The following is a 10,793-nucleotide window of genomic DNA, read 5'->3' on the forward strand; positions in this document are numbered from 1 at the left end:
TGTAGTGACAGGTCTGCATGATTGGAAGTACAGTAACTGGGAACGTGACAAGGTACATGCACTATGGAAAGTGTAGTCCGGGGCGGCTATGTTTGTAGGCCGTGGTGTATTCTGGGAAATGGATTTTAGTGCTGGTAACTGGATTGTCCTGGCAATATGCAGGATTTTTATTTTTTTTTTAATTTCTTTACTTTTAGTTTCTTATTATTATCTCATATATTATCGTCTCTCCTCCCATCTCATTAACTGAGTGTGTTTATGATTAGAAGTGCTTCATGTACAGAGTGTTCAGTGTGTTTGGACAGAACCCCGCTGTGTTCTGCACCTCGGTGTGGTTCTTTAGGCAGCAGTCACACTCATGTCAGAGAACGTTCGAGCGAGGTGGTCTCGGTTCGCTTCCAACTGAGAAAGTGAATCGACTCTGAATCGACTCCCTGCAGGAAGTGAATCAAACATGCTGTGTGTTTTCAGTTGCGGAGTGCGAGCTGCTAAACCGAGCCAAAGCACAGAGCTGTAGAACTGCAGAAATGTTCCTAAGATGTGGAACAAAAAGAGAAAATAAACATTGGATGTGACACAGAAAATGTTTTAAGCTAGTTATTAATGTATTTATCTAATTATTTATTTATCACCAGGCTCTTTGTGCTTGGGTGACTTCAGTGATTCCTACACACAGCTGGTAAAGATAAGTTTATTTATTTACATCAGCGTATTTCTGACTAATGAATGAAAGAGTTTTATGAGGCCGTTTTCAGCACTACATGCTCCTTGTACATTATTATTATTATTATTAGTAGTAGTAGTAGTAGTAGTATATTAAATTTTTTTTTTCTGTTTGGCTAATTTCATTATGTGTGGTGTGAAACTGAACCAAATAGCAAACAAAGCAAATGCATCAGTTTTGTTCTGATTCACACTTGAGCAACAGATGAATAGGTGTAAAACTGTCCTAAAAAAAACCCTGATGTGTGTAAAAGTGTGTGTTATGTTTAGTGCTAAGATTTACTGACTGGTATAATTAAATAATGAGTAATGAAACAATGAGCGACGATGAAGGTGACTGATCATTCTGGCAACTGAGACCTCTAGTGGTTAGGGATATATGTGTGTGTGTGTGTGTGTGTGTGTGTGTGTGAGACCCAAAAAAAGACGGAAAATCTGCCTTTGGCTAAAATCAAGTTTTTCTGCCTGTAATATATTATGTAAATATATATTATAAAGATTTGATGTGTTTAAATGCTGTGAGTGTCTTTTACCTCAGATGATGAGACAGAGACTGATGTAGATGATGCTGATAATCAAAGCGAGAACTTTCATATCATAAACTTATAATATTTTTTAAAATTTGTCAGTAATTTCAATAAATGTAATGATGTAGCAGTAATACTTTCTGCATACTCGAAATTGTTTGTTTAACTGCAATAACAAAGTATAAATTCAGACCTAAGCCTAAGCCACTGTTGCCATGGTTACACTGTATCAGAAGAAGAGGAATTTTATATAATATAATTTTTTTAAATCAGATTTTCAAAAAACTTTTGTCTGACTCTCAGCCTCCAGTAGAGGACAGCACTTAGCCACATGTTTCCACTAAACTCCATACACTCACTACAGAAAAGTCTCATACTGTTGAATAAGTGTTATTTTAGGTTTCATAAAGTGTTGGTGCCAAGAAGAAATTAAAAAAAAAAAAAAGAATAAAGAATAAAAATAATTTACATTTATATTCCTGAATATCATACCACATGTATATTTAAATTTATATTTAAATGAATATGACATGAAAATATCATGTTGATGATTCAGAAAGATGCATTAATCATGCCAGGTTTAACACACACACACACACACACATACACACACACACACACACATACACACTAACATATCTGAATATCATTAACTGTTGTCACCTTTAGGAATTTTAGTTTTGTCCAAAAATCAGATGAATGTGTTTGTAGATTAATATTGAGTCTGAGTTATTATTACATTATTATGGCATTATTAGTAGAATGTTAATGATCCTTTCATTCTTTACTGTCAGTGCAGCGCTCTAAAGTCGAGCTGTTTTAACAAAACTCACTCATTTACTCTGACTTTCAGATATATACGTGCCTTTAACTTTCTTTTAGACACTGGTATTATTTTTAATTTCATTCTCTTTATTGCCGTGTATTCAGTGTCCTTCATCTCCCTTTTCTTCTTCTTCTTCTTCTCCTTTCTGTTACTATAATAATAATAATAATAATAATAATAATTATTATTATTATTATTATTATGAAAGCAAACCTAATTTCATTTACAATTTTATTGTTGATCTTCTTCTTAATATAATATAATATAATATAATATAATATAATATAATATAATATAATATAATATAATTTTCTGAAGTAACTGTTGAGGTGCTGAATGTGTTTTGAGATTATATTTAAAGTAATGTGCAAAAATATTAGTATAAAGGATAGAAATAAAGGTAAAGTAGGTTACTGTTAAGTAAATTTATTCAATAATAATAATAATAATAATAATAATAATAATAATAATAATAATATTAAACACATTAATAAACATAAGGAATGTAACAGACAGCAGAACGTCAGACACGGAGAGTCATATAATACAAAACTGATCCAAAAAGATTAACTAAAATATAAAACATGAATGAATTTAAAATATGTAGTAATATATGCTACATCCAGAAATATCCAAAAATTGTAGATTAAAATAAATCTTAAAAATAAATGTCATCTGTATGTCCAAATAAATAACTAAATAAATAAATAACATGGATGCTGTTGCTTAAATGAATCAGTTACTGTATGAGTTACTATAAATGACTTGTTTCCATGGATACATTCTTTTAATCTGTTCTGAATTTTATTTCACTTATGACGAAATCAGCAAAAGCAAAATATTGTGAATGAATTCTCCACACTGTAACCTGCAGAGCTTTAAACTCATATCATTAAAAGACTTTTAGGAGAGTTTTGAGAATGAAGAAGAAGATCGTTAGGAAGTTAGAAACTGAAGTTGCTCTAGTTAGAGACATAACAAAGACGTTAAGTGGAAGTGACATCACCAAGACAGGAAGTTGTAATCATGATGCTAATGAGTAAGGACGGTCGTAGCAGGTGACCTTTTAAGTGCAGGTGGAGTGCAGGGGTCAGTTCTGGCACTGTCATGCCCCAGGGGTCGCCATGGTGACCGTGACCTTTCCCCACAGCCCCTGCAGCCGGGGGGCGGGAAACCCCTACGCTCACATTCAGCTCTGAGAAGAAGTTCACCTTTAACGCAGCAGGAAGGCGTGTCACCATGTGTCACTATGATTGCAAAAGAACACGTTTGCTTAAAGTGAACCGCGTCACAGACAGCAACCACTGCCTGGCGACAGTTGCCCGGACGACCTGAGACTTAACCTCCTCGTCAAATCTGTCCTCGCAAATAGAGAAGATTCCAAAACTTTAAAAAAACAAACAGGAGCCAGAAAAACACAACACAGGCCACTGTGCTGTTTTTGACCATTTTCTACTGAACATTGTCATTCTTCTGCATCTCTGATAAATCAGACATCTAAAGTTCAGTGTAATATTTACACTCTTAGAAAAAAACTCAGGTTTTTTTTAGATAGTTAAGTATTTTTAGATTTCTAAATAAGGTTCTACTCGAAACCCTGCTTTCTGTTGTTAATTTCGCTCATCGAGACAAACAGAAAAACTCTTCCAGGTCCAGGTGTTTTTTTTTTCAAAAACTTATTTTTGAAACAGTTTCTGAATCAACTAATCAACTGTAACCACAAATATTAAAACTAAAATAAAATTCAGATTCACAACACAATTCACTACAGGCTTGATTGTTTTTTTGTTTGTTTGTTTTTTTTACACTTTTATTCACTCCGAGGTCTGTATGGAGCACAAACACACTACATTTGGCTTTTGGCAACAGATACAACAGATCTTAACAAAGCTTATGTCTGTGTGAAGGATGAGGGATTAGTGAGAGTTATATTTCATTAAAACAATAAAAAATGAATTATAAGAGATTGTGCAGCGAACACTAGCTACATGTTTATATTCACAGAAGTGCAAATGAGACACAACCGGTGTGAACTGTCAAATATTTCACACAGTAAAGAGTAAAATTATACACATTCTGTACAGAAGTAATTCATTCACTAATTTCTAAAAACTATAATCAGTGCTCATTTCATCCTCTGACTGACAGTTTTGTTATTATATCATTTATTTATTTTATTGAGCTTAAACGAAACAGTGCTGTACGAGTAAAAAATATTAGAGCGAGCTGACTGAGTCACTTAGTTCATTCAGTTTAAACTGGTAGTTGATGGGCAGATGATAAATTGGAGGGGAAGTTGTTGTATCGGGGCAGATGTTTAACTGGAGAGGCAGATATTGGATTGGGCCAGTTGTTGGTCTTTGGGGGTCGTGTTATTGAAATTGGGGGTAGTTATTAGATTGAAGGTGCAGTTATTGGAGTAAGCAGGGTAGTTATTGTACTGCAGGAGCTGTCATTGGATTAAAGGGGTAGTTATTGGAATTGAGGGGGGGTTAGTGGATAAAAAGGGCAGTTATTGGCATTAGAAGGAGAGTTGTTGGAGCTACAGAGACAGATATTGGATGAAAGGGGCAGTTATTGGAGTTAGAGGGCAGGTATTGCAGTAAACAGGGCAGTTATTGGACAAAAGGGGCAGGTATTGGAGTTAGAGGAGCATTTATTGGATTGAAGGGGCAGTTATTGGAGTAAGCAGGGCAGTTATTGTACTGCAGGGAGCTACAGAGGCAGATATAGGATGAAATGGGCAGTTATTGGATGAAAAGGGAAGTTATTGGAGTTATGGGGCAGTTATTGGAGTTAGAGGGCAGGGATTGGAGTAAGCAGGGCAGTAATTGGACAAATGGGGCAGGTATTGGAGTACAGGGGCAGTTATTGGAGTTACATGTGCAGTTATAGGAGTTACTGGGGCAGTTATTGGAGTTATGGGGCAGTTACTGGTATTAGAGGATAGTTATTTGATGAATGGGGCAGTTATTGTACTGCGGGAGCAGTTATTGGGCTTGAGGGGCAGTTTGGGGTTTTAGAACACACCCGAACACTGGAGTCAGCTTCACACTTCCTGGTCCTGCTGTTCCACAGTGCCTCTGCATCACCCAGCAACTGCTCTGACTTTACCATGGCAACACCTGAGGTCACCATGGAAATGCCCTGGGATTGGCCCATCCTGATCAGGACGTCGAGAGAACGTTTCTTCCACTCGTCCTCTGTCTCTGTTTCCTCTTCCTCTTCCTCGTCTTCTCCTGTCTCAGAACTCATATCCTGGCTCGGTCCTAAATGCTAGTGTGTGATTAAAAGAGTTTTTTTTTTAAATAAAGTTAACAGAAAATAAAACAACACAACTTTATCGCAAAGCTCGCTACAGTGTAAATTAAGGTGTAGTATAAATAGCTCATTAGCTACTCTGTAGCTATTCTACATCAATTAGCAAACGCTTAAAACAAATCTGACGCTATGTTTCAGACAATGTTGCACGCTAACTTGCAAGATTTACTTTCTCTAATGATTGACTGAGTAATTTAGCTAGCTAGCATTGACCACTATCCACTAACTTTCCTTGGTTGTTGTATATTGATAAACTTTGCATCATCGTGAAGTTGGAGAGTTTGTATGTGCTCTGGAATAACTACTAAAAACACTAACTAGAAATAAACGTTAACATTTGTCACCTTTTTCATTTCATTCTTTTCACCCGGAGGCGTGATCGTCATGGCGATGGGCTCCTTTTTGACAGACAGGTCGAGGGGTCCCTGCGCAGTCCTCTGCAGCGCCTGGTGGATGTGAGACAGCTCCAGGCGGATTTTGCGGATCTTTTGTGCCCACATGTGGTGAGAGTGGGCGTGTTCAGGGTGTAGCTCCGCCTCTCGCTCGGCACGATGAAGCTCCTGCAGCGCTGAGGAAAGATCGCACACTATCTCTCCATCCATCCCTCCATTCGTCTCTGCATCCGTCCCTCTGTCCTTCTCTTCACCTGCCTCTGAGAAGTGGGTGGAGCTTCTCATGTCAGAGTAACGCTCGTCCAATCCAGTTTGACTGTTGAGAGAGAGAGAGACAAAAAGAAAAGTCATTAAAGCCCTCGTCATCATTTTCATCACAGCTAAGTGCGCAAAATAAAAGACCATTTAAAATAATCTATTGAACAAAGCATGAATGTAAAATGTTTGTTATATTACGATCTTTTCTTTTAGGTACGGAAACCAGCCTTTATAATAAATCTTTTATTTTAATTTTGCAACAGAATCTTGTTTTGAAATCACAGTTTTTCAAATATTTAAAAAATGGCAAAATTCTATTTTAAGAAAAACATATATGGCATTAATTAGAAATTAAAATATGTTTAATATGTTTAAAATACACATTGCACCTTTAAGTACATTTTTGTTGCTTTTTTGCATCAGGAGTTAACATATAAACATGTTAAATTAGGAAATAAGGTTGTTTACTTTGTTAAACAAAAAGTATAAAACTAAAATATGGTTGTGTGTTTGATTTTTGTGCATTTTACACTACTTTGTGACCTTACGAACTTCAAGATTTGGCAGTGATGTTTGATACTGTTTGATACTTGATAGTGTTAGTTATTTGATAGTACAGGTGTTATTCCTCACCTGCCCATTAGGGGGCAACCACAGGTTTTTGGAGTCACCCTGTGTAAAAAGAAGAAGCGAATGGCTTTATCAAGCACATGGTTCTCTCTGTGTGTGGTGTAAATCTCTTTATCGAGGAACTCTTGTTCACCTACTTGAAGTAAGTGAAGTTTTGTTTGTTTAGAATTTATTCATGTGGGAAGCTGTATGCTGATTGGCCACTGTTTAATCATGTCATAGCAATGCCATAGCTAATGGTTAGATAGACTTGATACTGACCACATAAGTAATCTATGATAACTAGCTGTGTAACGATACACTCCAGTCATGATTCGATTCAACTCATGATTTTGGCTTCACAATTCACGATTCAATTAGTTCTTGGTATATTTTGAAAAAAATTTGAATGAAGAAAAATTCTGACTGAAAAGATTTTTTTCATTTCTGAATTATTAAACAATGCAAAACAATGTGCATTTTAGTCTGTGTAAAATTAAATAAATCAAAAATTGCTATGAATAGAGATTTAATATTGTAAACAAAACGTACTACACCATATATTAAGAATAATTAATTTATAAAGTCTTTGACCTGGGGAAAATGATGGATTGAAATATAATGAGCTTGGTAGCAGCGCCTGAGGCGTCATTTTAACTGGAAATAAAGCTCCAAAGTCAGCTAAAATGTCCGAGTTCCACTATTTCTTTGGCACTGTAGCTCACAGGGGTGCGGGGCTGGTGATGTTAGAAAGCTACAGAAAAGCTCTTTTTTAATGGTTATAACATGGTTGTGTAACCCTATAACCTATAATGCATGTTAGTCGTTGTGATCCGGAGCTGATGTGCGTATATTTTAACTTTATGGGTTTCGCAGATTGAGACTTCTTGTGTTCAAACAGTGCAATTACATTAAATGCATAATTAACGACATGCTCATATACACATGTAAATCACACATTTCTATGATGCACAGCATCACAATTTTGCATCGCGATGCATCATATCACAATATATCATTACACCCCTAATGATAACCTTGCGCTTTCCTGGAATATTGGTTTGCAGAGGAAATTTTCTTTTGTACCTGTCTGCAAATAAAGACTATTGTCCAGTACACCAAAACTATTGCACTCTCGACCAGCAGTGGAAGTCATTCCAGTTCCCCAGCTGGATAGCTTACTTCTCAGCCTAAAGATACCGTCAAGTTAACATAGAACCATTTCTCTACCCATCAGCTTATTGACCATCCAATAGCATCAATCTCATGCACTGCTGCAATTCCCAGATAAGTCCTGTCCACATCCTTTTACAGGATAAGAACATTGACTAGCTGGCTTCATGGAGCCAAGAGATTTATTTATGTTTATAGAGACAAAGACTGTTGGTCATGGAGAAATAACCTTTGTGTAATTTTGTAGATAAGTTGATAGGTTGTAGATAGGTAGTGTTGTGATGGCAACAAACACATTTATTAACACAGTTATAGTGATTAGTTCTCTGTTTCTATTCACAAAGATAAGAAAGGTAGTAGGTACTCCCAATCCCCCTATTTATATGAAACTTTTTCTGCTTAGATAAGAAAAGGGAAGGTTATAGAACTTTTTTCAACTGGATGAAGAAAGAAAGAAACAAATATTAAAGAAAGAAAAGAAATAAAGTAGGAAAGCCAACCAAAGAAAAATAAAATGCAAAAAGAGTAAAAAAAAAAGGACGAAAAAAGAAAATTAATAAACGATTAAACAAGCAGGATGTAGTAATAATTAAATTCAGAGCGAGTGGTGTCATCACTTGGCTCTCTCACCTGCTCTGTAGGAGGAGTTGGTCAACAGAAATGGGCATGGCCTGATTGGTCAGGAATGATGGTGCTGCCTTTTTTTCTACAGGTGCATTATGGGAGTCCAGAGGAGCCCCCGCCCTTTTTCCACTTTGCTCCACCCCCCATCGGCTCTGACCCCGCTCCCCGTTGCCAGGCCCCATCTCTGGGCTCAAGCTGCCAGGCGAGCTCCAGGCTTCAGTCGAGCCTGCAGGCCGGACTGTCGGGAACTTCCACAGGTTGAGTTTGGGGGTAAAGGCAGTGGGTTTAATGGCTTTACTGGGGTCTGATGCTGCCGTGTGCTCACATAGGAAGGGGTAATAGATACGTGAGGGCAGTACTGAGCGGTCGGAGTGTGTGTGAGTGTGTGTGAGCTGAGCTGCTGAAGCCAGAAAAGGCAAAGAGCTGACCTGTGCTGGATTGGATGTGGTTGCAGCACCGTGGCCAGGGTTAAGATAGGAAAAGAGGTCAGAGGTCAAAGGGTAGCCAACACCAAGCAGAGAAAGGTTGAGGGGTGAGGCATCAGGGCAGTTGAGATGCCCAGGGGGTAAGGTGGGGGGGTAACAGGGCAATGACTCGGACAGGAGCAAGCGTGTTTTGGAGAGACGGTAGTGACGCAGCTTTGATTCAACCTCCACTGAGCGTGCTCGTAACAGCTGCTCCTCCAGTGAAAACACATCCGCCATGATAAGCTCAGCTTCCTGCTTGGCCCCGCCCCTCTGAGACGCCTCTGTCTGTTCTGAGCTCTGATTGGCTGTCCCGTTGGTCTCCGCTCGAGCTTCTGCACCTTTTTCTGTCTCCATCTCCTGTTCATCGGTGAAGCTGAGCTGCAGGTCATCTCCTCCCTTCTGCTCTGCCTGCTCCTGCTCCTGCTCTGAACCGCGACTTCCCACAATGCTCTGCTGCAGGCGGATCTGGTCGGACGGGAGCAGGTTCCCTTTTTTATAGGGCCAGTCAGACTCGATGAGCAGCGAGAGCGAGTTCTTACACAGGCTGTACTTCATGTGGTTGTACAGGTGGGATTTCTCCATGCAGGTGAAGGGACACTGGAAGCACTTGTAGTTGTAAGGTTTGCCGAAGGGACGCGGGATGTAATGCGGCTTCTTCGGCTTACGCTCTTTGTGTTTACAGCCCGAAGGCAACTTACACTCCTCCTTCGGCATGATGGAGGTAGACACAGGGCCGTTCTGTGAGGGGGATAAAGAGAATAATAAAACAAAAGGATTTATATTCAATTTGTTATTTTATTTGTAATAAAATGTAACTTAAATGATCCTGATTTAATGAGAATAAAGTATTAAACTGTACAAAGTAAATATAATATATATAGTGTTTATTTTTGCTATGGAAAATTCTCATTTTTTGTTTTCAAACACAGATCCAGCCAAAAAAAAAAAAAATACAATTCTAAATGAGAGCAACTGAAATGTAAAATATAATCATTTACAAAGTGTTACTATTACAATAAAGATAAAATATTCCATTTAAATATACAGAATTACTTAATAAAAATTATTTATATTATATTTATTTATAGGTTGCAGTGTGTGATATGGTTTTAAAGTAATAAAGCAAGATAGCAATAATGTAAGCAATCCTAGCTGGGTACACTGACGGAGAGCAGATAATATATATATATATATATATATATATATATATATATATATATATATATATATATATATATATATATATATATATATATATATATATATATACACACATTTAAATCAGAATAAAGAGACATACAAACAATACAAACTATTTTGTATATAAATAACTCAAAATTAACAAACAAAAAAAACCTGCTTAAAAATAAGCATTAAAACAATCAATAGAAAAAGATAAAATTATTACAATTTCAGAAAAAGTGAACAGATTATATATTTAAATAGAACCATTACATGAAATGATACAAAACAAAAACATAAGTGTAAAAAATAATAAACAGTAAATCATGGGTAACATTTTAATTGGAGGTTAATTTAATAAAACAGTAATAAGCATGTAATAAGTATTTTATTAATTAAAGCTTGATGTTCAAAGAATTTAATTAAGAAATTAAATTTAATTTAATTTAATCAGAATGTAATAATTATAAATAAATATTTATTCAATTATAAAGTTAAGCATACATTTTGTATGATTTAATTAATATTTAGGTTCAAATATTATAACTTTAATTTAATTAATACCTAAACTCAGTGTGTCCCAAGAACTAGAGAATCAAAATAGTTTTTTTTTAATTATTTTCTATTTGTTTAATTAAGGCTTTTATTACTTCTTACCAGAATATTAACAAATGTTTAGAAGCCACCGTTC

The 10,793-nt window shown here is 36.4% G+C and overlaps 1 protein-coding gene across 1 annotated transcript; it reads right to left on the minus strand.

Annotated features, from left to right (window-relative positions):
- Nucleotides 1–3,762: 3,762 nt before the first annotated feature.
- prr35 (proline rich 35) lies at nucleotides 3,763–9,671 on the minus strand. The gene is made up of 3 exons (XM_053236072.1): nucleotides 8,466–9,671; nucleotides 5,742–6,120; nucleotides 3,763–5,352 (listed from the first exon to the last, which is right to left on the minus strand). Exons 1-3 carry the CDS (start codon nucleotides 9,632–9,634, stop codon nucleotides 5,047–5,049), a joined length of 1,854 nt encoding a protein of 617 aa, XP_053092047.1. The 5' UTR covers nucleotides 9,635–9,671; the 3' UTR covers nucleotides 3,763–5,046.
- Between the last annotated feature and the right edge of the window lie 1,122 nt (nucleotides 9,672–10,793).

This window comes from Pangasianodon hypophthalmus, chromosome 1 (genome assembly GCF_027358585.1).
Source record: "Pangasianodon hypophthalmus isolate fPanHyp1 chromosome 1, fPanHyp1.pri, whole genome shotgun sequence".
Lineage (NCBI taxonomy): Eukaryota > Metazoa > Chordata > Actinopteri > Siluriformes > Pangasiidae > Pangasianodon > Pangasianodon hypophthalmus.

Coding starts and splice junctions, on each gene's coding strand:
- prr35 (XM_053236072.1), bottom strand. CDS start 9,634: ATGCCGAAGGAGGAGTGTAAGTTGCCTTCGGGCTGTAAACACAAAGAG. Junction 6,121..8,465: donor GTTGACCAACTCCTCCTACA/GAGCAGGTGAGA, acceptor TCTTTTTGTCTC/TCTCTCTCTCAACAGTCAAA. Junction 5,353..5,741: donor AAAAGAATGAAATGAAAAAG/GTGACAAATGTT, acceptor ATCACACACTAG/CATTTAGGACCGAGCCAGGA.